The 26,509-nt window shown below is 43.3% G+C and overlaps 1 protein-coding gene across 2 annotated transcripts in view; it reads left to right on the top strand.

Moving 5' to 3' along the window:
* Positions 1-20,856, top strand: part of Marchf4 (membrane associated ring-CH-type finger 4) — a 105,546-nt gene extending 84,690 nt beyond the window's left edge. For both annotated transcript variants that reach the window (XM_048808524.1, XM_015481069.2), the window contains 2 exons: positions 865-1,057; positions 19,108-20,856. In XM_048808524.1, the coding sequence (XP_048664481.1) occupies positions 865-1,057; positions 19,108-19,475 (561 nt within the window). In that variant the 3' untranslated portion in view covers positions 19,476-20,856. The remainder of the gene's footprint in view (positions 1-864; positions 1,058-19,107) is intronic.
* The last annotated feature ends 5,653 nt before the right edge of the window (positions 20,857-26,509 follow it).

The following is a 26,509-nucleotide window of genomic DNA, read 5'->3' as shown; positions in this document are numbered from 1 at the left end:
AGGGGAGGGGAGAGGTGGGGAGGGGGGAGGGTGGAGGATGGGAAAGGCAGCGGAGCACAACAGACACTAGTATGGCAATTTGTAAATCAATGGATGTGTAACTGATGTGATTCTGCAATCTGTGTATGGGGTGAAGGTGGGAGTTCATGACCCACTTGAATCAAAGTGTCGAATATGATATGTCAAGAAATTTGTAATGTTTTGAACAACCCACAATAAAAAATTTAAAAAAAATAAAATAAAAAATAAAATAAAATAGAATTGTGAAGAAAAAAAAAAGAATGTAATGCATTCCACTGTCGTGTATTTAAGAAAAATAAAATCAATTTAAAAAAAAAATTATAAACTATTTTTCTTATTTCTCCCCCATATCCTGTTTTCTCCTTAACTATTGAATTGGTAATCTCTAGCGTGTATATTAAATGGCATGCAGGGTGGTGTTGTAGAAACAAAACAGGCAGGAGAGAGACCTGTGACCTTTCAAAACCTATTTGTGGGAAAATAAACTGTGTTGCTCTGAAAAGAAGATTCTGAAGCCCTGAATCACCACCCACATTTAGTCTATTTTCTTTTTCTCCTTCCCATTTCTCTGTCTGTTTAATAATCAAATATATAAGGATCTTCTTCTTAGCTATGCCTGCCCAGAACTCTCTCCTTACAAAATTTGTGATCATTTCATGGGATGTGGTTTTCCTCTGCATCAAAAGTACAATGTAAAATTGCAAAAATATTCATTGTAGTACAAGTTGAGAAGCTCTAATTTAAATTCAATATCAGAGGTGAGCTGTTAGGGCAGGTGGAAGAAGGATGAAAATGGGTAAGGGCATCCAAGCAACAGCTAACCTGCCACTCTCTCCTTCCCAGTGGCAGGCTATCTCTCTGACAGTCATCGAGAAGGTTCAGATTGCGGCCGCCATCTTGGGTTCCCTCTTCCTCATCGCCAGTATCTCTTGGCTCATCTGGTCGACCTTCAGTCCCTCAGCAAAATGGCAGCGCCAAGACCTCCTCTTCCAGATCTGCTACGGGATGTATGGCTTCATGGACGTGGTGTGCATAGGTGGGTCCGTGGGCTTGTCTTCAAGGGAGGTGGGGAGCCATGTGCTGATGAGGTGGCCAGAACCCTCAGGATCTCATCCCCTGGAAGCCAAAGCAGAAATGGCTCCAAGTTCAAGACCTATGAGCTCAGGAGAGGCCATAGCTGAGATAGGAGAGGGAGGAAGCAGGACAAGGAAGAAAGATCAAAACATACGCAAGTAAATCTGTCTTGCCCAGCTGAAGACAAGGATAAGGAGGCTTGCAGGTAAGATTTGAGAGGTCAGTTGGTCAGTCCATCTGCCTCAGGCAGGCTGTGGAAAACCTCTTCTTTGTTATATGCCCCTTGGCTGTCCTGCCATGACAAGGGATGTCTATACAATTCCATTCTCTTCCCAGCAAAATGCTCAGAAATAGCTGTCATGGTATTTGCCTCACTCCTCCCCCAGTTTTATATAATCCTACTCCAATGCCCTAAATTTCTCCAGTCCAGTGGTTTTCAAACTGTGTGTAGTGCTGGGGTTTCATACACAGCTCCAGAAACCATCTTTGAAAGTAGGAAAATAGAATGCTACACAGACAGGTTCTGAATCCTCACCACTGCTTCACCCTGAGTTTTTGTACTTTTATCTATTTACATATATTTCTGTTTCAGGAAAGATTTTGTTTAAAAAGCTTTGGTGTTTTGGAAGAATTTGGAATCCATTGCTTTACTTCTTGCTTCTTCTCTTACCCTGTCATGTTCCTTTTCTCTTCTACCATGACTAGTGGAGGGCTGGGTCCTTTTTGTCCCAATAGATAATTATGGCTGTCAACCTCAAAGGATTGGTCCAAGCAACTGAGGAGGTAGAGAAGGGCCCTGGCTTTTCTGAGTGAAATGAAGCATGAGTAATCCCTGGCTATACCTCCCAACCTGGAATGCTTGGTATCCCCTATGCAACAGGAGTGGGAGCATTAGCATTCCATGATTGTCTTCTCTGGGCACTAGTGTGTGTATTATATTAAATATACTCTGCTTCTCTGTTTGGCAGGAAAACATCTATTAGTTAGAATTTGGCTAGGATAATGTTGATGTGAGTTTCTTTGGGGTTCTTTAATATTAGGAATCAGAAAGACCAAAAGACTGGCATACTGATAGCAACAGCTGCAGACCAGTGATGCTAGAACTTGTGAATTTATCTAAGCCATCTTTCTGCCTCTCTATGCTAACGAAATCAATATATCAAGCCCAAGTTCAAGAGCCTTGTAATTATGGCCCCTATGCAGTGAGAGAAACAGACAGCCCAGGTGTGAAGGACTGTGGAAAAGAAAAGACTATGAATAGGGAGGAATTTGACATTGATGCATTCAAATCTACTTTCCCATCCCATAACACTCTCTCCCTACTCCTGCTGAGGTCTGGGTTGTTAATGCCAAAATCCAGGTGTCTCCATATGGAGGATTATGGCAGCTCTGGCATGGAGGTGAGAACAGTAGAGGGGCTTCCTGTGGGGGCTCCTCCAGCTGCCCTTCATTCTCTTTCAGGTAGACATTAGGTCTGTTCCTGAGGTGTGCTTCTATGATTTTCCTGTCATGTAGTGTATTAGTTTTCTCTTTCAGGTAGACATTAGGTCTGTTCCTGAGGTGTGCTTCTGTGATTTTCCTGTCACGTAGTGTATTAGTTAGGTTTGGCTGCAGTAACAAAAAAATTCCCTCAAATCACAGTTTCTTCAACAAACATTTCCCATTCATGGGTTTGTGAGATAGTTAAGACTCTGCTGGTGGGTTGGTGTTGTAGCTCAGTGGTAGAGCACTCACCAGCACATATGAGGCACTGGGTTTGATCCTCAGCACCATATAAAAATAAATAGATAGATAGATAGATAGATAGATAGATAGATAGATAGAGGTATTGTGTCCATCTACAACGAGAGAGAGAGAGAGAGAGAGAGAGAGAGAGAAGAGAGGAGAGAGAGAGAAAGAGAGAAAGAGAGAGAGAGAGAGAGAGAGAGAGAGAGAGAGAGAGAGAGATTGACTCACTTAAAAAAAATTAAAAAGAGAGAGACTCTGCTGAGCTTGGCTTGGTTTAGCTGCTGGCTGTGCATTGCTTTCAGGCCCACTCCCAGTGTCTACTCATGCTGGGACCTGGGCTAAAGGAGCTGAGACTACTAAGATTAAGATGTGCTCTTCTAGCCAAGTGCAGAAGTACAAGAGGATTGGTGGAAATTTTCTCAAAGCTTCTGTTTATAACTAGAATACTGTCCCTTCTGCAGACAGCTCAATGGCCAATGCAGCCACCAAAAAGCCCAATGTCAATAGGGTTGTAGGGCAGAGAAGTATGCTTCTCCTCACCCTGGGACAGTGTGGCTGAGAGAGATGAGCATAAATACTGTCTACTGCTTATAGTGCTACAGATTACAGGTCTGCTCTGAACATAGAAGAGACTATGCAGTCAACCAGAACAACTCTCTTGTTTTGCAACTGAGAGACATGGGGTTCAGAGAAGTGAAGTAATCAGTTCAAGGTACTTGGCTGAGCTTAGAAGCAAGGTTGACTCGTAGTCCAGTTTTCTTTCCATTGGCCCTCTTACATCAGGTATCAGGAGTCTCAAGGCTTCCTTTATGTGATACTTACAGATGCCACCTATGCCACCTATGACTTCAAGTATACCTGACCCTGTTTTATAGAGGGAGCCACCTCCCTGCGGCTCTGAGCCACAGCACTCCTGCTTTAGCCTATATGGGGCTCTGGTCTCTCTTGCTCCCAGCATCTCTCTGAGCAGGGTTCCATGCCACTACTTCCTCCTCTGTCTCTTGTTTGGCTCCTCTCTCCCTGCCTGCCTTCCCCCCAGCCAATTTCTATCTCACTAACTCTTTCTCTTCTGGTATGCATGTGACACTGAGTCCTTTATTTTCTGGGATGAACACTGAGAGTTCTCACATTATTTCTCCTCTTCCCTGCTTTTAGGAAAGAATAATTTCCCAGGACACAAAGCCATATACTCTATCCACTCTGCTCAGATAATCCAGTGACAGTTTGGAAATAGCCATGGGGTAGGAGGGGAACACATAGAGACCCTAACAGCTTTTGGTGACCTCACCAAAAAAATCAGATAATAGATTGATGTATAAGAATATTTCTATCACTTTATTAGTTATAATTGGAGTTAATTCCATTTCAGAGCATGTCCCTAGGAGCAAGGACTATTCTTTCCACCTTTAGGGCTGAAACTCTGAGACTAAACTCTGAGACTAAATGTAAGGTGGCAGGTCTATCTTAGGCTGAGTCAGGCAGCAAAGTGAGACTCTCAGCTTTGTGTTTTCCTAGAAGAACTGTCTGTCCATAGGAGAAAATGCTAGGAGATGAAATAAAACAGAGAGTGATGCAGCAGATACTCTCTGTGATTTGTGGCCTAGAGAAGGGAGTAGGAGATGACAGGCTGTAGTCAGAACCCACAGATTCTTGTGGTAGTTGTGATGATGGTAATGATAATGATGTTGACAATGATCCATGGTGACAATGATGGTTTTGAAGGGGAAATTCAAGTAGCAGTTATTCCCTCTTCTGCAGTGTTCTGACCAGTAGAGTAAAAACACATAGCACTATACAAGTGAGTATAAAAATATCTGCTTTTTAGGGACTTTCTGGGGGAATAATCTGGCAGAGACTGCTATGCCCACTAGAGATCTTTATTTCAACTGAACATTCAGATCCTCAGGGTCCGCTAGAGAGCACACTGGGCATTGGAGTCATTGAGAGAAATGTAAGGTGGCATGTCAAGTTTACCTCTGCAGGGGAGTTCTTGTCGCACTCCACACCCTGCCCAGGGCTCACCTCTTGGCTCAAGAACAAGGAGATGACAGCCATCAGGTGGGTGCAGGTCCAATTGAGCAAAGTTTCTAGGTATGCCTGGAAATGTTGGTTGAAAAATGTTGAGTGAAAGAATCCTTTTCCATAGACACAAACTCCTTGGGTGGTGGAGCAATTCAGCACCTGGATAATTATCACCAAGAGACAAGAAAATGAGTCTAGTTCTGTATTAGCTCAAAAGGCTGAACCAGAGAAGAGGAATAAAACCATCTGCTGTTATGATTCTATGGACTTTATTTTTGCAGGTATCAGGAGCAATTTATCTATTCCTCAAGTTGGCTAAATGGCCACAGATAGAAAAGAATATGAGTAAACATAAAATGGCTTCTTTTGATGAATTCTTAATATATATATATATATCTTTTCTATTGGAGTTGTATTCCAAGGGAGAGATCACAAGAGTGGGTAGGACTTTGAGGTGAACTCTACCAGGAGCTAACAGCAGATACTATCTACCATGAAGCCAAGAGGATGCAGAGGCTGGAACATGGCCTGCTCGCTGCTCAGGAAACATGTCAGCTGTCTTCCCTGGTGACTTCCAGAACGACCAGTGGTCAAGAAGACCCCATCATAGCAATAACCCTAAAATGGTTGCCAGGAAGGTCTGGGTTCCCTACTTGATGCAGCACACCTCCGGGTTTGAGGTTAATGGCTCTGAACTTGGTCATATAAGAGGGTTGGGCATTTAGCGATACAAGCTTCTCCTATAGATAAAGCATCTCTTGGCTTAGAGTTCTAATTTTATGTACCAATGCATGTCACTATGAAAGCCAATATAAGTTGTTGAGGACAGAATGAACTACAAAATTCCTACAAGAAAATGATGAAGGATACAACAATCTTAAAAGATAAGCAGGGTAAGTACTATGACCCATGTTTAACAGGAGAGGAAAGGCTTAAAGCTGTTGTTCTCCAGGTCATACCACTAAGCAAATGGTGAAGCTGAGGATGGGATCAAGAACCTCTGGCTCCAATTCCGGGGCACTTTTTATGCCAATTTTATCTCTGAGTGCTCTGTGAAGTTGCCTCCAGCAATCAAAGAATACCCCCAACCCATGCACTGCTGTAACAGAGGAGAGCGTGGGTAGAGGTGGGAGGAGAGAAGTTGGCCCAGTAATTGCATGTAGCAATCAGAACTTCAGTGAACCCCAGCTGCTCCTGTCTTGCGTTCAGGGTTCAGGAGGTTAACCATTGTCACACCTCCTTTTGGATCAGTGCTATTTTGATGCCAATTGACAAAGAGGCTTGAGAAATTGAGATGAAATTTAGATGGCTTATCTGGTGTTGAAAGGTACTTGGGGTCCAGGAAGCTAAGTCTACTGCTTACCAAGGACTTGAGAAATCCATCCATTCATTAAAAAATATTTGTTGAAAGCCAGGCATATTGGTTTGTGCCTGTGGTTCCTGTTACTCAGGGTGCTGAAGTAGGAGGGTGTTTTGAGCCCATAAGTTCAAGACTAGCTCAGGCAAAATAGAGAGACCCTATCTTAAACAAACAAAAATATATATTGAAAGGGCCCTGGCAGTGGCTGTGATGGCTGAGTTGTTAAGACATTGGACTCAAAAGGGCCCTGGCAATACACACTCAAATAAGAGAGTAGTCTACTCTTGAGGAGCTTATGTTTCATGGGGAAGGTGGAGGAGGCAAAAACTGGTCCTCAGGCAAGAGCTGTAACTGAGGTCCAAACACAGGATGAGTGAAAATGGGGTAAGGAATTTGAGTCAGAGGGACTAGGATGGTCACATCCATTCATTCAGTAACATTTATAGCTGCCTTACACTCCCTTGCCTACAAGGAGCTCACTGTCTAAAATTACATCACAAGACAGAGGCTTTACCTGGCAGAACAGAGAGCAATCAACTTTCTCTAGGGGGAGTCACAAGAAGCTTGTCAAAGGAAGAAACCCTATCCTTAAAAGTAGTTTCCAATGATTAAGTTTATATAGAAGAGGGAGAACACTCCAGGCAGAGGGAGTATAGAACAGACAGGGTGAACAAAGCATGCTCAGGAAACTTCTGATGGGTTTGTGTGTCTCAGTGCATGTATCAGGGTGGGAGGTTGGCAATGGGCAACAAGTTGGGAGGTTGGCAGAGGCTGAATTCCAGAGTCATGAATCGTGTTAAGAACTCAGACTTTACCCTGATGAGGGTGGGGAAGCATTGATAAAGTTTTACACAGAAAGAAGTTTGATCAGATGTGTGTTTTAAACCTGTAATGCTGGTAACTGGGGGGACAATGGATCAGAGCTAACAGACTGAAGATAGGAGAGACCAGTTGAGAAACGCCTATAATAGTCCAAGCAGGAAGCAAAGAGATGCAGTGCAGTGGCAGACGGATAGAAGTGTAGGGGTGACCTTGAGATGCAGCTAGGATGTGGACCCCTTCCAAGAGAGTGGGAGCCCCAGGGTTCTGGCTTGAGTGGAGATTAGGCACAACAGCTGAGCATGAGGAGTGAACAGTGGGCAGAACAAAGAGGATCCAAGGGGTATGTCTCTAGCAAAGGCTACAAAACAAAATGACCATCTTAAGCTTAAAATCTAGGCAGAGAGGCAAGAACCAGTTCCTCATCCAAGAGTTTGCAGTAGAGAGAAACAAGACACATGGAGTACATTATGGGCTGCAGAGAGGAGAAGGCAGTGCCAGGAGAGTTATCTCTGTTGGGGAAGAAAGGGAGTGGGCCTGCCATAGAACCCAGGGGGTTCCCTCCTGTGATGAGGAAGATGTTGAGGGCATCAGGCCAGTTCTGGTGAGGGCTGGTGACCAATGGGAAATGGGGGAGGTGATAAGGGAGGGATAAGAATCTGTAGTGCATTCCCCGCTTTCTGTTAGCAGGTTGATTAGATCTGCAGACAGATTTTGAGGCCAAAAAGTAAGAAGTCCTTGAAGCTGTGTGTTTTGATGAAATGATATTTGTAGGAGGAGGGTGGCTAGGGACAAAGAACTGAGGACATTAAACATTTAAGGGCTGGATGGAAACAGAGAATGAGAAAAATAGATGGAACCAAACTCAGAGTGGTGGGTTCCAAACAGGTAGGAGTGGTGCTACAGAATAGTCTAGGGCCAGGGGCCACATTTCACTCAGTTTCTCACTAACCTTGTGACCATGAGTGATTTACCCAACCTCTCTCTGCTTCCCTTTTCTCATCTTTGAAATGGGATGATAACAGCATCCTCAGAAGATTGTTGAGAGGAAAATGGCATATATAAGGGGTCAGCCCTCAAAAGTATCAGTGACCAGACTAAGAGGCACTGGAGCAGGGTCCATTCTCCCTGACCAGGGTACTGGACAAAGGCTTGCCGAAACTGACGACCTAAATCCAATCACAGCCTAAAGAGAGACCTAGCCTGACCCCGTGTCCTCACCTAATGAAGAGTCTGTTCTTATTGGGAGAATTGTGTTCCCTTGAGGGTTCTTGGGTCCCTCACCTGTATCCCCTCACCAAAATCTGATTACATCTAATGGCCTTGTTCCACCTGCCTCCTACTCCATCATCTCTAGTGATGTTGTCTGCTGTGGCCAGAAGGCTGACGGGGAACAAATGGGGCACTCTCTGCTCCAGTGGGTCAAGTTATTAGGATTTAACAAGGGCAAATTAATTAAGGGCTTTGGCACCAAAAAGCATACATACATTTTTTACTCTGCAGACCTAAGAGGTTGGTCATCAAAATTTCAACACTGCAAAAATGAGGGCCTCATTGTTATCATGTCTGTTTTTCACTTGTAAGTTTTTCACTCCAGGGGAAGGAAGGAGAGGAATGTTTCTGAATTACTTTAAAACAGTGGAAGATGGTAGTCAACAAAACTATGGAAACATCTTTTTTGAAGGCTTCCTCTGTGTATGAGGTCCCTTGAGGCTCTTTCCAGTGATGGAGAGATGCTTGGTCCCTGTCCTCTGAGATAAAGAGATTTAAATCTCACTTTATAGCAAGTGGGAAGGGCAGCAGGATTGTGAAAACATTTTTTTTCAAATCTGACTTCACATTAACTAAAAAGATACACATGTATACCACAAAGATTCTTTCCTTTCTTCCTTCCTTTCAGCTAAAAATTACCCCACCTATCAAGTCTATCAATTTTATTTGAAAATATGGCAGAGGCAACCTGGTGCAGGAAAACTAGGAAGACCAGATTAGCCACTAACAACCTTGGTGACCTTGGGCAAGTTAACCTCTGTCTACAAGTGGTTTCCTCATCTATAAAATGAGAGGGTTGAACCCAATAATCTCCAGGGTCCTTCTAGGTCTGACATCCTAGGATTTAGAAACTGCATTCATTGTGAGTGGACAGCAGGGTTCTCAAAGGCCAACTACTGTGGCTATGGGGGATTCCCAATAATATCAGGCCAGACATGAGAAACGTCATCCCCATAAATGGGCAAGACGATGCTCAGTCCATGCTCTGTTACTTGCATGCAGTTTATACAGTTTTCTGGATTAATTTAACTCATATTCTAACCCCCAGGTCTTCCTATGCAGGACCACCTCTCTCCACAGCAGAGCTGCTGGATACTCAGAGGATGAAGGTGATTTATTCATACGCAGACATGCAAAGTGATCACTATCCAGTTCAAAGGAGACACCATGGTTGGGGCACTTCACTTATTCCAGTTGTGCTGACAAAGCTCAAAATATTTTAGGAACACCTCTTAGGGACAGTTCTTGGTGCAGGACAGATCCAGAAGTGGCATATCTGTCCACTGATGGAGGTTTGTGATTAGAAATGGCCCAAATCTAATAAATAAGGTAGACAGACGCTCAAGACAGTTAATACATTTTGGGGACTACATGAAACATGCCATCAAGTCACAAACTGGTCTTCTCTTTTGGACCCTACCCTGGCACTAAAGGTATATAATTGTCAGTGGCTTAACTCAGTAGACGTTCCTGAGCAGTGGGAGATTCTCCCTCACACAGTGAGTGATTCAAGGACTCAAGTTCCTTCCATCCTATAGCTCCATAGTCCTCTAGGGCTTTTAAGTCTTTTACATTCAGCTAATAGAAAATAAAAGAGAATATAAATAAGTCAGCCCACCTCCCACTTTCTCTTTAATACTGACTCATGTTCACATTCAGTACTAGTTACCTGGTCCCTCCTAAATATAAAGGACTGGGAAAATGTCATTCCTGCTTAATGGTGACTCTGTACTGAGGAGGGCAGTGTGGAGTTTTGGTGGACAGTTAACCATCTTTATGAAAGAGGGCCCATCCTATTATTTCCAGAAATTTTTTGAGCTAGGAGAGTCTGATAGGAGAAAAGACCCTAGTCATCTTTTAAAGTTCCAAGGAGTTTAAGAGACAAAACTCTTTTTGGCGACAGAAAGTTTAGCATGTCTGCTTAAATGAACTACTTTTGTAACTTTATAATAACTTATATGAAGTACAGCCTGGCCACACCTGAGAGAAGCATGAAGCTGTACCCCTGGAGAATATATGGTATATGCTAGCATTTCCAATCTTGCATCTCCCAGCAGCACCAAAAATAGCTTGTTTTATTTTATCATTATTTATGTAAGATGAAATCACATGACACTTATTTAATAATGATAAAATAAAAACTAGCATTTTTATTCATTATGTTCCAAGTACTGTGAAAAGTTCCATATATGTTTTAAGCATTATCTACTCCTACAACTATATGTAGTAACTATCATAATGCCCGTAAAATGAGAATGAAAGGTGAATCACCTAAAGTCTTCCAACTAAAACCCAATTTCATCTGATTCCAAAGCTTGCTTCATTAATCACTCTGTTAAAATTGTGCAACACATCATTGCAAGAGACACCTCATTATGAATTCAAATAGAAATTGTATACATACCTGCAAAATTTTAAAAAATTATCTTCTCCTTATTTTCTAACTGTTTGAGGGGTGCATGTGACCTGGAACATGGAGAAGCCCCCCAGACATGCGCTGTTTGTTTCAGATGAACCTGGGGTTATGTCCCACTTCATGGGCATGCTCTGTCTTCCTGGGCAAGATATTTAGTCTCTCTGAGCTCACTTGCCTCATAGGATTTCTGTGAGAGGTACTTTATTTTGCAAAACTCTTTTAAAGTGACAAACATAGTAAGCATTAAATACATATAGACTATTGTTGCTGTCACCATCATCATCAACCATGACCCTCATCATCCCTCTAAGCACTAATATGACCCAGTGTGGCTGAGGTGATGCCAGTTCTCTTGGCATTCTGTCCAGATAGTGAAAGTCCTAAACCCCACAAGGTTTACTGAAAAATATCCCCAAATATCTTGGTATGTATCTTCCCCAAAATGTATCTTCCCAGGAATGGACCCCTCAGGGATACCAGTGCATATTTGGGACTTCAGAATTTCTCTCCCCTACCGGGTTCAACTGGGTTAGGCTCACTTCATTTTGAAGCATCTCAGGCTCTTACTGGTTTCCTAGGGAATGGTTTCTTAGGTCTGCACTGCCCTAGGTTATCAGAGGGACTGGAATGGCTGAGTCAGAGGCCTTGAGAAACACTATACAGCTTGAACAAGGTCAACCAGGCCAGCAAGGGCCACTAGGAGGAAGAGAACTCTAATAGAAGTTACCTCCAAGGGGTCACTTACCTCCTGGGGTGGCATTGAAGGAACAGAAACAGAAGGGAAAGTAGCTTTGTATTCACCCTCATCAAATCCTTTTGGCATTTTTGTCCTTTGAGTCTACACTGCTGGAAGTATTTGAGTAAAGATGAGCCTGCCCAAATGCGGCCCCTGGATCCACCTCTCACCACCTCCTCAGGGAAGACCCCAGAAGTGCATCCTGGATGTACCTATGAGAAGCATGAAGATGCAACCCTGGAAAATATTGGGCAGGTAGTAGCCAATCTGGTGCTTTCTAGTAGCACTCCCCTGAACCCACCAAAATAGCTGGTTATGTTTCTTTCTTTCCCACACTTGTTCAATGTTTTTTAGTATAGTTCTGAACAGGGTGGGTCTTCGACCAGTAAAATCTGGAAGCTGAGTGTTTGGTCATGGTGGCACCTCAGTTTAAGACTTTAGGTCCCACCTTAGAGCTGTTTAAGAGGGAAATTCTGTAGAGGAGGGGTGCCCCTCAACTGGCAGTACTGAAGGCTTTGGTGGTGGGAGAGGAGGTGCAGGAGGGAGGGCTTATCTCGATTCTTATAGAATCCATTAATTCCTAGAGCATCTTTCAGCTCAGGCATATTATCCATCTATACACAGTGACTCAACCTGAAAATTGGGAAGAACAGTTCAGTGGAAGAAGAGGTGCTTATGGTGGGGACAGGTTGCCAACAAAGAAGGTGGCAGAGATGGTGTGTCCTATGGTCTCCCTGATGACAATCAATTCATGTGGCCTTGAGTGTTGTGTATCGGATGCACACACAGGACTCATCATCTTATCTCTGAGTAAGCAGGTATTGGTTCCAATCTACTGATAAGAAAACTGATAAAGAGGAAATCACTTACCTGAAGCCATAAGGCTAGTAAGTGGCAGAAATTTTAATGCTCAGTATATGTTCATTGGTGAGTAAGTTAATTCAAAATCATGGAGCCCAAAAATCTACTGGGATCCTATTTAGAATAAGATGTAATCCATGTTTTTATAAATATGTCAAAATATACTCTACTGTTAAAAAGAAAAAATATTCTCCAGGGATTCATCTTTATGCTTCTCACAGGTACAGCCAGGATGCACTGCTGAGGGCCTCCCCAAGGAGGTAGTGCAAGATGGATCCAGGGGCCGCATTTGAGTAAAGGCAGGCTCATCTTTACTCAAATGCTTCCTGCAATGAAAATTCAAAGGACAAAAATGCCAAAAGGATTTAATAAGGGTGCTTCTGTGAAGCAGTGGTCAGCCATAAGAACCATGTTCCAGGCAGTGCTACTAAAGTGTAGCCCACTCACAGGCAGATCAGCATCACCTAAGGCTTCTTAGAAATGCAGATTGTATATAGGGTGCCATGTCTCAAATTTGCAATTTGGGATGCTGAGGCAGGAGGATTGCAAGTTTGAGGTCAGCCTTAAAAAAAAAATTTTTTTTTTAAAAAGGTCTGAAGATAAAGCTCAGAGGTAAAGTGACCCTGGGTTTATTCCCCAGTATCAAAAAAAAAAAAAAAAAAGAAAGAGGAAGAAGTACAGATTCTCAGGCTTCATCCCAAACCTTCTGAGTCAAACTCTCCAGGGGTAAGGCCCCAAATTTCCTTTACCAAGCTGTCCCAAGATTCCAATGCTTGCTAAAGTTTGAAGAGCACCAATCTAGCATTTTTGGCAATTTTTATGCCACTTAAACCAGGATTCTGACAGGAGGTGGGGGCAGAGCAGGGACTCTGGCATTACTGAGGGAATCAGAGGCTTTTCTATAAACTTCTCTCTTAGCCCAGACCTGTCATTCCATACATGGTGGGAACCCATGATTTTGTCCATCATAGGTGCTCAGAGAAGCACATAGCAGGTCCTAAGGAAGGACTTACTAAATTAGGTGTCTCTCACTGCTCTGGGCGTAGCAGGAGCCAGTGATCAAAATGCAGCAGAGGAGGAGGGGGACACTTCATCGGGAGAACTCTGCCATTGTTATGATATGAAAGGGTGTGAAGGGGCACTGCCTTCCCTCCCATCCTCACTGGCCAAGCAAAGAGCCATTTCTGCTGGACACTGGGATGGGGGAGAGAGATGATAACAAAAGACGGGTCTGACAACCTATGGAGTCTAGGCCTGTGTGAAGAAGAGGAGCCCCAAAGGTGGAGAGACTTGAAAAAAAGGTGAAGATGCAATTCTTTCTGAACTGGGCTTTCTGCAAATACAGCCCAGGGCTGGGGCATTGTGGGTGACTACTAGATAGCCATTGAATTAAATAGAAACCCCCAGAAAAGGGCTCAATCACATTTGCTGGGATTCTGATTTTACCACGTAGCTTAATTTCCATTTTCTTCTGTTTCTCTATCCCCTTCATCAATAATTTTCTTTCCTCCTCATCTAAAATCAACCTCTTTCCTCTATCACTGCCATTTCCTACCCTATCCTTCTCAACTTTCCTGAGTCACCTGCCCTATCAAATGAGCCCCACCCATCTTCCCCATTTGCTAAAAATCCTTCCATCCAAAGAATCAATAAGTAATTTGTAAAGCAGGAAGCATAGAAAGGGCTGTGGGAACTGGTTGTGAATGAGGTAGTTTGTGTTTTTCCAACTTTTGCCAAGCAAGTATTATCTAGAAAAACAGGTGCACCTTCCTCCCCTTCAGCCACCTCTCCATTAAAATGTTTTAATTACTTCCTGAATGCTAGAAAGATAATTAAAAGGCAGTGTTCAGACCAAAAATTCAAGCCATCCTCTTCAATCAGGGTAAAATTGTCTGATCGAAAAGCTAATTAGGCAGTGAATATAGTGGCTCTCACTGGAAAGAGTTAATTTGGCATTTCAGAAGATCCTGCTTCTCTCTGTCCAGGCCCCAGGCTCCTCCACCATCACCAGGGTTCATTACGCTCCTGATGCTGCGTTGGCGGCAAGAGAATCAACCAGACCTGGCCCTGTTCTCAAGGGGTTGGCAACCTGGAAAAAAGAGCACTGTGGTATTTGAACAGCTTCATGGAAAAAATGGACAAAGAAGTGGCATCGGTGCCAAGGAGGCACAGGTGCATATTAAAGAGGTGGACAGGAATAAGGGAAGTCGGGAGGGGTGAGGCAGTGGGGCAGAGAGCAAGTCTCCTTGTTTAGAATCTGTTAAGCCAGATCAAGGGGGTCCCTAGGGGCCTTCAGGAGAAACACAAGCCCTCTGCATCTGTAAGAATGATTTGGATGTCTGGATTTTGTTTTGTTCCCCAGGGAGATGATCCTTACCTTGCATCAGCTACTCAAAGGGGCATGACCCTAATAAAGGGCCAGGAACCACTGAGACTCTGTCTTCCTTCCAATGAATGCTTCAAGACTTGTTGGGCAAAGTGCAACTTGGGGTCCTTTTGGGATATTGAAGACGAAGTGGCAGTTGGTGACTTGCTCCTATCTCCTAGAGTTTCCATGTAGGTGAAGCGTCAAGAGCTTTGAGCTGTTCCACCAAGTTCCTTGGCTTTACATTGAGGAGGTGGAGGTGACTGCCATTTGCTCCTACAAGCTGGCTCCTCCCCAGGGTTCTCCATCCCCACAGGATGATCCCATCCCTCCTGGCAGCCCCAGTCACCTCTCTTGCCATCCCAGGCCTAGCTCAGCGACCACCCACCCCCCAAATGGACAACCGTCCTTTCTCAGTTGTGCTCATCCCATCTCCCCGGCCTTTCTATCATGCTCTCTGCAGCATTAGCAACCTCTTCTGGGTGTTTCTTTCTTCGTCCTTTGCCTGAAACAGCTGTCTTCTGAGGACACCTTTTCCCCATGGCTCCCTAGCGGTGGCTCTTCTCTCTCCCACACACTGTAGTCTGTGGGGCCTGGAGATGGGTCCATGTGCTTCCTGCTTCCCACTACTTCTATTACACTGCCTCTCCTCTTTTCCTTCCAAAGCCCCAGCCCTTTGAAATGAATGTCATCTTTCTTTGCCTCCTTTCTGGATGCTGTTGCCTACATTTCCTGATATAAATGGCTCACTCGCCCCTCCACGACTCTTGCCCATAGCATCTATATTCAGCAGTGGTACCATCCCCTTCAGAGGCATTCTGGAAATGCATGGGCTTTGTTTATTTTCTAATGTAGTTGTGCCCCAGGATTTATGTTGAAATTTACATTGTTTTGGTACAAATATCTTCCCTTATTGCTTTATGTTTTAGGGCATCCCATTATTTTTCTTTAAAGAAATCATAGTAGCTTATAATAGTTTTATGAATTTGATTTCAGGATAGGAAAGAGTATATTAAAATATACTTGTTATAAAAAGAGAATAATTCATCTGGTAGCATTGAGGATGGCTTGTGCCTCTCTATTACTCCAAGGGTCTTTTCTTCTAGCCCACTTCAGCCCCTAATCAAGTGGTCACCCCCTAGACCCATAATCAAGTGGTTATTCCCTAGACCCATCAACATTAATAACCACATTACTTCCAAAATCTGGATTTAAGTCTGGCCATCATCCAATCTTATAGTTCACTGACTCTAGCAATTCTCCAGCCTCAGGAACACCTCCTGCCCTTGGCTCTATCACTCTCTATTTTCCATGATTATCTTTTGTATCCTCAATTCTTCCCTTCCCAGCCTAGACTCCAAGGTCCACCATGATACCACTTACTTGCAAACATGAATAACTGTCATATCTGCTTACCCAGAAAAGCAATTTATGCTAGTTAAACTTATAACCTTCTTACTCCTCACATATACCTGAGCAAGCAGTTGAAGATGTGGAGAAAAATTACACAACCTATGACTAAACACACTTCAGATTTATGGCCTCAAATCTCAAATGGGAACTCAATGCAGCCAGATTATTTTATCACACCTACCTCAAAAAATGCACTCTTTCCAAGATATGATTTCCCACCTTCTTTCTCCACAAAAACTCAACATATCCTCCTCGATCCCTTCCACCTTAGCTGATGATCTCATGGGAGACAAAGATGCACTTGGATGAGAACCACTTCTATTATTCTACTTCCACCTGTGTCCACCAAGCCAATGGCCATACCTCACTTTACCTGAGTTGCCCTCTCAACAATATTGAAGAGTTCCCATGCTCTCTTTCTTGACACATCCTCGTGTAACTTATGGGTCTCCCCCGCATGCTGGACTTGCTCCTACCCTCTTGAGGGCTTCTTCAGAGCCTCTCTGCTGGCTATACCTCTGCCAATGCCTCCACCAAATACCTTCTACCAACATCAGAAGCCCAGGGATCTGCATGGGCCCTCTTCTATCCTATAATATCTCAGCATTTCCAAGGCTTCAAAGTCTACCTGTCCTATTCTGTTTTGGGTTGTTATAAGAAAATATCCAAGACTGTAAATTATAAATAATAGAAATTTATAATAATTCTGGGGTCTAGGAGGTTGAATATCACTGTATGACATCTGTTGAGGGATTTCTTGCTACATTCTCCCATGGCAAAAGATGAAAGGGCAAGAAAGAACCAACTTTCTCTGTCAAGGTCCTTTACAGACACCTAATCTCCTTCACAAGGAAGGAGACCTCATGGCCTAGTTACTTATTAAAGGCCTCACTTCTTTAGACTGTCTCACTGGCAACACCTGAATTTTAAAGATGACACATTCAAACAACAGCACCACCTCTACACCCAAGACCTCCATCTTCAGGCCAGACTTATCCCTAAACTTCAGTTTCATAGGTCCAATTGCCCACCTGACCTTTCAGTTAGATTTCTCATGGGACATCTTACATTTTCATGACAAAAATATCACTAATCACTGTTGTAGGCTGAATGATGACCCTTAGAGACATTCAGGTCCTAATCTCTTAGCTGTTTAGTTTCCTTAGATGGAAAAAGATATTAATTTAAAGTTCTTGAATTGAGGAGATTATTCTGGATTATTCAGTTGGGCCCCACATAATATTCTTATGAGAAGGAAGCAGAGAAAGATCTGATGACAGAAGCGTAATGACATATGACAATAGAAGAAAGGGGTTGGAATGATGCAAGAAAGAGATGAAGATGCCAGCAACTTCTAGAAGCTAAAAAAGGAAACAGATTCTCCCTCAAAGCCTTCAGGAAGACCCAGGCCTGGTGAATTCTTCACTTTGGCCCAGTGAGACTGACTTAGCCTTCTAATTTTCAGAATTGTAAGCGAATGCATGCCTGTGGCTTTAGGTCAGTAAATGTGTAGTCATTTGTTACTGCAGCCATAACTAATATAGTCAGTGCCACAAGTCCACACCGCTGACCCTGGTGCCCTCCACATCATGGTAAATGGTACTTTTACTCATCCACTGGCTGAGACCAGAAGCTTCAGAGTGGTCCAGATATTTCTCTTTGCTCACACCTCTCCTGTCAGCAGGTCTGTCAGATCTTCCTCCAGCATACATCCTGCCTCCAACAATGTCTCGCTGTCTCTGCAGCTATAACCCTAATCTTGGCTGCTCTCATTTCCAACCTGAGTTACTACATCACTTCCTTTAATTATCCCCTCCTACTCTTGTCCATGCCTGCACCAGAATGAATTTTCTGAAGGGTGAATCAGATTCCATCATTCCCCATAGTAAGCCTTTCAGTGGCTTCCCATTATACTCAGGATTAAATACAAATTCCTTGTCATGGCCTTAAAGACCCAACCATGGGTTGGCCTCTGCCCACTTTATCTCCCTGCACATTAACACTCCTGGGCACGCAGACCTTCATTCTGACCCTTGTTCATTTCATCCCCATCTCCTATCTTTGGCACTTGTATTTCCTACCCCTAGAGTACTCTCTAGATCTTTGCAGAGGTCCCTCCTTGTCATTTAAGTTTTAACTTAAATATAACCACCTCTTTTCCAACTTGTTATAATAGGACCCTTGACTCAGTAGCCAGCGGCTAGCTAACCCTACTTTATTTTCCTTGTAGCATTTGTCAGCATCTGAAATAGTCTGGTTTCTGCCATACTGTGTGTCTCTTCACCTTAATGTAAGCTGTCTAAGGACAAGACACTGTCTCCATCACTGCAGTATATCCAGTGCTTGCACACAGTAGGCGCACACTATTGATTTGCCTTGTTGCCTGGTGTGGCCCATTTCCACTCTACCTCTGCCTCTGGCCAGTACAACTGTATTACCTTATCTCTCTAGGGGTTTTGTATTTCAGCAGCATTGGGCTATTTGTGCAAGGAACTAACCAGCAGAATTTCAGACTTCATTCAGCAGGTGTGGAATGACCACAGGGTTTCTTATATGCTGCTTTTAAAAGCACACAATTCATTCAACATCTGCTAAATACTGGGTGCGATGGGTATGTAATACAGGGAGGAAAAGATATTTATATTGTGCCTCAATGGAAGAATCTGGTTTGCATCAAGCCAAGAAGGAGGCAAATGGAGTCAGAGAGGTAGGCAAAGGCACTGCATGTCTATTTCATGACTTGGTGTGGTGGCCCCTCCACCTTCTCCCTTCGGAAGGAAGACTTGTCCAGCCTAAGAAACTAGGCTTGACCTAGTGAGACTGACTTAAACTTCTGATGGGAAGAGAATCATGTGGCTCAGAGCTGGAAGGTAGATTTGAATATAAACCAGACCAATAAATCCCATCTTACTCCAGGACCTGTATCTGTTTGTAAACTGGGGGAGACATTGGATTTCTCCTAGCAATGGCTCACCATCTCTTGCTTAGCTTTTGTTTTTCTCTTCTCCCTGTTGCCTCAGGTCTCATCATCCACGAGGGACCCTCTGTGTATCGCATCTTTAAAAGGTGGCAGGCTGTCAATCAACAGTGGAAAGTGCTGAACTATGACAAGGCAAAAGACCTAGAGGATCAAAAATCAGGAGGCAGGACAAACCTCCGGACCTCCTCATCTGTCCAGGCCAATGTCCCCTCCTCGGAAGAGGAGGCAGCCAGCAGCCCTGCCCCTGAAGAAGGCCCTGCCCGGGTTACCAGCCACCCCTCAGGCCCTCTGTCCAATCACCACTGTGCTTACACCATCCTGCACATCCTGAGTCACTTGAGACCTCACGAACAGCGGAGTCCCCAGGGCGGCAGCCGAGAGCTCGTCATGAGAGTCACGACAGTGTGACTGGAGAGCCCTGGGAGGAAGGGAGAGAATGCAGGAGACAGGTCGGGTGGGAGGGGCCAGGGAGCAGGTGTGGGGAGGCCAGAGCAGAAAGTGTGGGCCTCGAGGAGCCCTGGAAAAGGGTGGAGCTGGACGGAGGCTGGCACCAGGAGCAGTTTTGTGATTTCCAGTCACTAGCATTTGCTAACAGCAACGGGAAACCAGTACAAGCTCAGCACCATGGGCAATACAGACAGACAGAGCCTAACACAACGACCTCCCAGATGTATCCAGAGGTGCAGGAGGAGAGGCTGAGGGAGGGCAACACTGTCTGACTGGTGACGGTGCCTGCAGTACACAGGCCACAGAGAGAAAAGGCAAAGGTGACCAAGAGGAAGAGCATTTGAAACCTGCTCCGTTTCATCCTTGACCTTGTTTCTGTTTCTTCCTGGTCTGTGCTCCTAGGCAGTCGGGGGAGGGGGAGGGACATGTGGGCTGGTAGGGAGGACACACCGGCTTTGGGGTCTCTGGGCTTATCTTGTGGCAGAATTTTTTTGATGATTCAAATGGCTTTAGGGACCCTGGGATGGATGGCGCAGGGAGGGATATGTTGGTGTGAGTCACCAAGGGTATGTCTCCTCCCATGTGAACTTTCCCAGCTGGAACTTCCAATTTCAGGTGGGGTCAAAGAGGGCTTAGGTTTAAAGACGGGTGTCTGTCTGTGCCCTTGTTACTCTATTTCATGGTGATTTGATTCAAAGATGTTTACAGGACACACACACACATGCACACACACCACGAGGAAAGTTTGATTACTGGTGGGTAACACAAGCACAGTCCTGCTGCTGTGGTTCAGCCTTCAATGCTGTCAATCCAAGAGAAACTTTCCCAACTACCCAGCCCACCCATGACCACTCAGGCTCAGTGCCATGCCTCTATAACCTGAGCACAGGCACAGAAGGCCATCCCATATGTCCCCTCCCACCTGGGTCTCCCAGCACAGCTGCTGTGGTATGAGCAGAAGATGGCTGATGTACCCCAAGGTGAGAAATGGAAACCTGGTTAAGTATTCCCTACTGCTTGGGGACCCTCTCCAAAGAGGTGGTTTGGTTAGTACTCAGTGCTGTGTGCTCCCAGGTCCTTCCTGTGCAGCCAGGCAGGCCAAGGGTCCTGACAGGGAACACCATCTTTGGAGCCCACCTGCCGGTTCCTGGGACCCTGCCAGGGAAGGCCACTGGGTAGTCACTTGCAGAGTTTCTTGTTGTCGTTGCACAATGGCCACATCATCCTTGGGTATTAAAAGGACACTGTCAAGTACTTTTTTAAACTAGTTTTTAGGGTTTTTTAAAACTCTCTGTTGTTTGTAATATTCTCTTAAAGCTTGAAAATAAAATTTCTTTCCCTACCACTAGTGTCCCTTTCCATACTAGAATTCTTCCTTCTTCTTTCCCGTTCTCCCTCTGTGATATAACCTGCCTTCTTTTCCACGTTCTGTCTCCTTCACCCCCAGAGTCTCCTTTTAGCAGGAACTGCAGTGTTTTCATCTCTCCTGTGCGGGTACTGATGGAGCAAGGCAGACAGGTTTGCTCCTGTCAGCATGCAGCATGCGTGTGTGCGTGTGGCTTGTGTGTTTGTGTGTGTACCTACAGGAAAGCACTGTGACTCCAGCTTCTAGGTTTGCTAGCCCAGGAAAAATGCTCCAACTCTCCCAAGGATACAGCCAAGAAAACTAGAAGCTGGGACATTGTGCTGGAAGGAAGCTTGGGGTGTTCCAGCTCCATCCTGATGGGTCGTTTCACAGAAGCTGATGTAGCCTGAGGAGATGAGAGCAGGACCTCCTTCACCTGAGAGTTTTCCCTCAAATATCAGAGAAGAGCCCAAGTCAGGGTTCTGGGAGAGGTTAGACAGACCACGAACAGCAGACAAGCCCTCCTCTCCCTTTATCCTGGCCTGGCCCTCCCTTCTTGGGGTCCACAGGTGGTCAGGCAGTGTTGTCAACAGAATGTGCACGGGTTTAGGAGGCTTCCTCCCCAGTTAAGCTTATAATTCAGAGGGTTAGAGCATAATTGGTAAGAGAACAGAAGACATACAAGGAAAACGTAAAACAAATGAAAACCAACAACACTGAACAGATAAGTTATTTTTGAATAATGGTCTAGGGACAGGCCATTCAGTTTAATGAAATATTATGAACACTATGGTTGTTTTACATGGATTATCCATTTTTAAAAACATATCAGAATGCAACAAAAATCTGTGTATCATCAGATATTGTGACCGTTAAACTATCTTTGGTGATTTACAGGAACCTCAGAATACTGTGGACATTCATAGTTGTCCTTTGGAATCTGTGTTACTGAAGGACAGGCAATCAATGAAAAAATTTCATAGGATGCTAAAGTTTTCTGGCTCTTGAAGACACATACTCCAAAAGAGCCAGGACGTGATCTGTCTTGTTCACTGCCATATAACCAGGACCTACAGTAGTGCCTGATACACAGTAGGGCTCAACAAACAATTATGAATAATAAGACACTCCTGGAAGAGTACAAGAGGATGTACCATCAGCACCAAGGAACCTACAGTGCTTTCTGTCTGCCAAACTCTATCCCAAACCTTCAACAACATTTTAACTCTAATTTAATTCTTCAAATCAATGAGAACTACCATCATTTTCATTTCGCAGGTAAGTAAAGTGAGACATAGAAAAGCTAAGCATAATTCCCAAAGTCATGGACCTATAAATGGCAACGTCCCAATTAATACCTTAGTAGCCTGGTAGCATGCATTGAGCTGTTAACCACTGTATCACACTGCCTTTTGGAAAAGCAGAAAGGCATTTACTAGGTTTGTCCTGATTCAAAAGGCAATAGAGGAAAATGAGTGAGTCCTACACCAGCTGGACATGACTCAGATGCCAGCCATGTCACATGCCTCCAACGGTCAACACAGGCCAGTTTCAACTTCTCTATCCCTTATCCAATGGAAAAGTTGATTCCTTCATCAGAGTTTCTAATAATTCAGACCTTTAAAATTTTTTTTTCCCAGTTGCCTCCTACTCCAATATCTAGAATCTTCTGAATTCAGGATTTCCATTCCCTGTCTTCAACAATTCCTTTATTTGAACCCTGTTAAGCCCAAATGTTGGACATGATTCCTTCACATTGATTCTCCCTCCCCTCCAAATATTGGGCCTAACAGCTTTACTGGAAATCTGGAGGTAATTTGAGGTTTATTCACATTAAAACCTGTGGTGAGAAACTGCCATATGGAAGGTTCTTGCCAGGTGGGTGCCTCAAATATAAATGAGATAAACCACCTTCCAGGATCCCATTGTCTAGTTATTAGATTAGTAAGAAGCCCAGCATTTCTCATCAAAACTTTTCTCACAAAAAAGCCTGGAAAGTTTATTCTTACTAACTGTAAATAAGTAAAGTAACATTCCTTTCCTGGGGAATTTGCATTTTTAAAAGGAGATAATGGGGTTGGGGTTGTAGCTCAGTGGTAGAGGGCTTGCCTATCACGTGTGAGGCACTGGATTCAATGCTCAGCACCACAAAAAAAATTGATGAATAAAATTTTAAAAGGTATTGTGTCCATCTACAACTAAAAAAATATTTTTAAAAAAGGAGATAATGCTTAAGTAAGAGAAATGACTTTATAAGTGATGGAATTTCAATCATCCCCAAGTAGGTGGAGAGTTTGGCTGCATTCTTCGAACTAGGATGATCACTGCGTATATACATGCATTTGACACACAGACATGCATACAGGATGACATAAACACAGAGAGAACAACAAATACATCCCCTGAAAAGTACATGGAGTCAAGGCCTGTTGACTGAGCAGTCCTTCTGTATTCCTTGGGAAATCAAGACACCCAGGCAGCAGGTGGAAAGAGGCAGGAAGATCCTCTGAGCTCTGTAATATTGCTTGGTTTGAGCAGTCTCATTGTCTAGAGGCTGGATTTACAATAACTTCTGCTCAGCCAGTGACCATTCCAAGGGTGATTTGTTGAAGGGAGCCCTGTGCACCTTCCTTCCAGGAAGCTCTCTTTCTTCCAAGAAAAAGTGTAGAAATTCTGGAACTGCCACTGCCCTGAACATGCTGAGTCTATACCTGCCCAGTGAATCATGGTGACTTTATTGTAAGTGCTAGTCCCTCCTTCAAAAGCCTCAATGCTGAAGCATCACCTCATATCAGCCCTTTCTCCTCAAGTCATTTCAATGGATGTCTGTTGTTTTTGTCTGTCCATCACACAGAACCCTCTTCATGGGAAACCCAGGACAATTGGTTCTAGTAGGACAGAACCCCCATAACAATTCCTACCATCGAAGTGGGACTGTGATCCAGGCTTGGATAATTGAAGTGTCCCATTTCCCTGCCTATGGGGATTGGCTTAGAAATGGGCATGTGAACAAAGTCAGTGCGAGTCCTCCCTGGGACTTTTCCTTCAGGACTAGAGGGAAACACCATTTCCCTTCACAAAGATTGCTGGCTGGGAGTCAGTAGGTCTGGGAAAATTTTCTGCCATGTGGAAAGCACCTCTCTTAAAAATAAAGTCAAGTAGACACATATGGAGCAAAGAGGAGATGAAGATAGACCTGCCTCTCCTGGACTAGGCCAGTTTCTCCACTATATTTCTCAGGATAATAAATTCCACTGTAGCTTACATCATTCTGAACTGGATTTATGTCATTTGCAACAACAACAACAACAACAAAAATTCCATTATGAATGCAAAAATTTATAAATATCCTCATCACAAAACTTTGGGCTAAACCCAAAGGAGGTGTATTGGTTGAGAGGCCAAAGAAACTGGAATGAGTTGCCTCCCTCTCCTATGGAGTAGGGGCTCAAGTGTGTAAGGTGTTAGCATTTACAACCGTCATACTCATTTAGTTCTCTTTATGAATCTGCTCAAAGTTACCAAATGATTAAATATGCACAATATGCACAGATAGATATGTACTTTTAAACAGTATCTTTTAAAAAATGTCTCAAGTTTACATCAGGGATACAATGAAAAGACCTAAGATGAAAAATAGACAGACTTATTATCCTAAATCTGATTTAAGGGCTGAGAAGGAACATATAATGTCACATGACAGTAGTCTGGATTCCAAGATTCAGAGCGGAAGGTAAGAGCCAAAGCTGGGAGTAAGACCTTGATCCACTCAAAGTCAAAGGGGTTATCCATTATTCACCAAGGCATGGCCCCACACAGATGCCCTAAATCATATTATTCACTGAAAAATACAAGCTGCAGGACAACATATACAATGACTATACAGTTGTAGAGGAGTATCCCCCTCAAAAAAAAAAAAAAGACAACCTCATCCACATAATATTTCAAAATGCCATACATCACCGGGGCAGGAAAGATGGTAGAATGAGATAGATAGACATCATTACCCTAGGTACATGTATATACATGTATACACATACGTACATGTATATGCATATATGGTGCAGTGCTACATAGTGTATAATCAGAGAAATGAAAAGTTGTGCTGCAATTGCGAACAATGAATCAAAATGCATTCTGCTGTCATATATACTAAGTAAAATAAATAAATTTTTAAAAATGCCATAGGTCACCTTACCATTATTAGTATTGTTCTTGCTAGGTTAAGCAAGCCACCATGAGTTCCTGACTTTAAGAATGATACTTATGGAAGCAACCAGAACTAGATCAGATCTTTTGTGAATATGGGCAAGAAACAGCATTTTTAGTCTCTGGTTTCCTCATCTTTAAAATAAAAATAATCAATTCACCTCCCAGGACCTTTGTGATATCAAAAATAGAACATATAAAGTAGGCAGTGAATAAATGAGTCCTATTTATTGAATCATTACCATAGCATATAAAAAAACAAGGTTAAATCAAAGCAAAAATGGGTACATGGCACCAATATTCTCTTTTAACTTATCACTCAGATATAAGTAACAAAATACCCAACTAGAAAGAACTAAAACAATTTAGGGCTTATTTTTCTTTTATAATTAGCCATCCAGAGTAGGTGGCTGCTGGTATCAATCTAACTGCTCAGCTATGTCACTAGCAATCCAGGCCCTTTTTGTCTCTCTGCTGTGGCAACCTAAGAATGTTGATTTGTCTCCTGTGGCTGTAACCTCACAGTCTCGGGTGGGCTGCTATAGATCAAAGCCCAAAAAAAGGGAGAAGGGCTGGCCCAGTCAGTCACATTCCTTCTTTATATCAGAAAAAGCTTGTGCTTTCTCAGAACCATGTTTTGGCTCTTAGGTGCTTCCATGTTTATCATTTGGCCAGAATTGTGTCACATAGCCACCTCACTGTGGGAGAGACTGGGAAAGTGATTATTTACCCTGTTTAATTCCTGCTATGGAATATATCAAAGGAGAAAGAGATGGGATTGGATGCTGGGTAGGCCAGCTGGGGGTGTCTTCTCCATACCGAGGATAGGAAGATAAATCAGTGTGCTATTTTTGAGGACCATTTGGTAGCATTTCATTAAATTTAAAGTGCACATACCCTTCAACCCAGGAATTCCATTCTTTTGGAACTCTCCTAGAGAGATAGTAGCAGATGTTGCATTTACAAAGAGCTTGGGAAACAAGGATTCAATGTCATTTAATAATGAAAAGAAAAATTGGAAAGAACCTAAGGCTTGTCAACATGGGAGTGATGAAGTTTGAAACCAGTATCTGAGAGAATGTCACATCCCTCAGGCAACTGACAGGGTAAGCTCTCAAAATCATACTATTAATTGAGAAACATAACATATAGGACAATATGCACAACAGTCATATTTGAAGAACAACAATAAAAACCCTACATTTAATATTTCAGAAGAATATAGTAAAGTCATCACCAAACTAATTAGAGCTATTTATTTCTGGGAGAAGATGAGATTGGAGAATGTGAAAAAACTTTCTGTATTTTAATGATTAGAATGAATTAATATAATATTTTTGTAATGTTTTACATGATTGTATGTGTCTACAGTGGAATAGTAACAATTAAAGATGACGATTTAAATCTTTTTTAGAAAGTAGGCACCTTGTACTTGGAGGAA

This window comes from Marmota marmota, unplaced genomic scaffold (assembly GCF_001458135.2).
Source record: "Marmota marmota marmota unplaced genomic scaffold, marMar, whole genome shotgun sequence".
NCBI classification, from domain to species: Eukaryota; Metazoa; Chordata; class Mammalia; order Rodentia; family Sciuridae; genus Marmota; species Marmota marmota.
The sequence above is the reverse complement of the archived record's forward strand: the minus strand, read 5'-3'. Positions and strand labels throughout refer to the sequence as shown.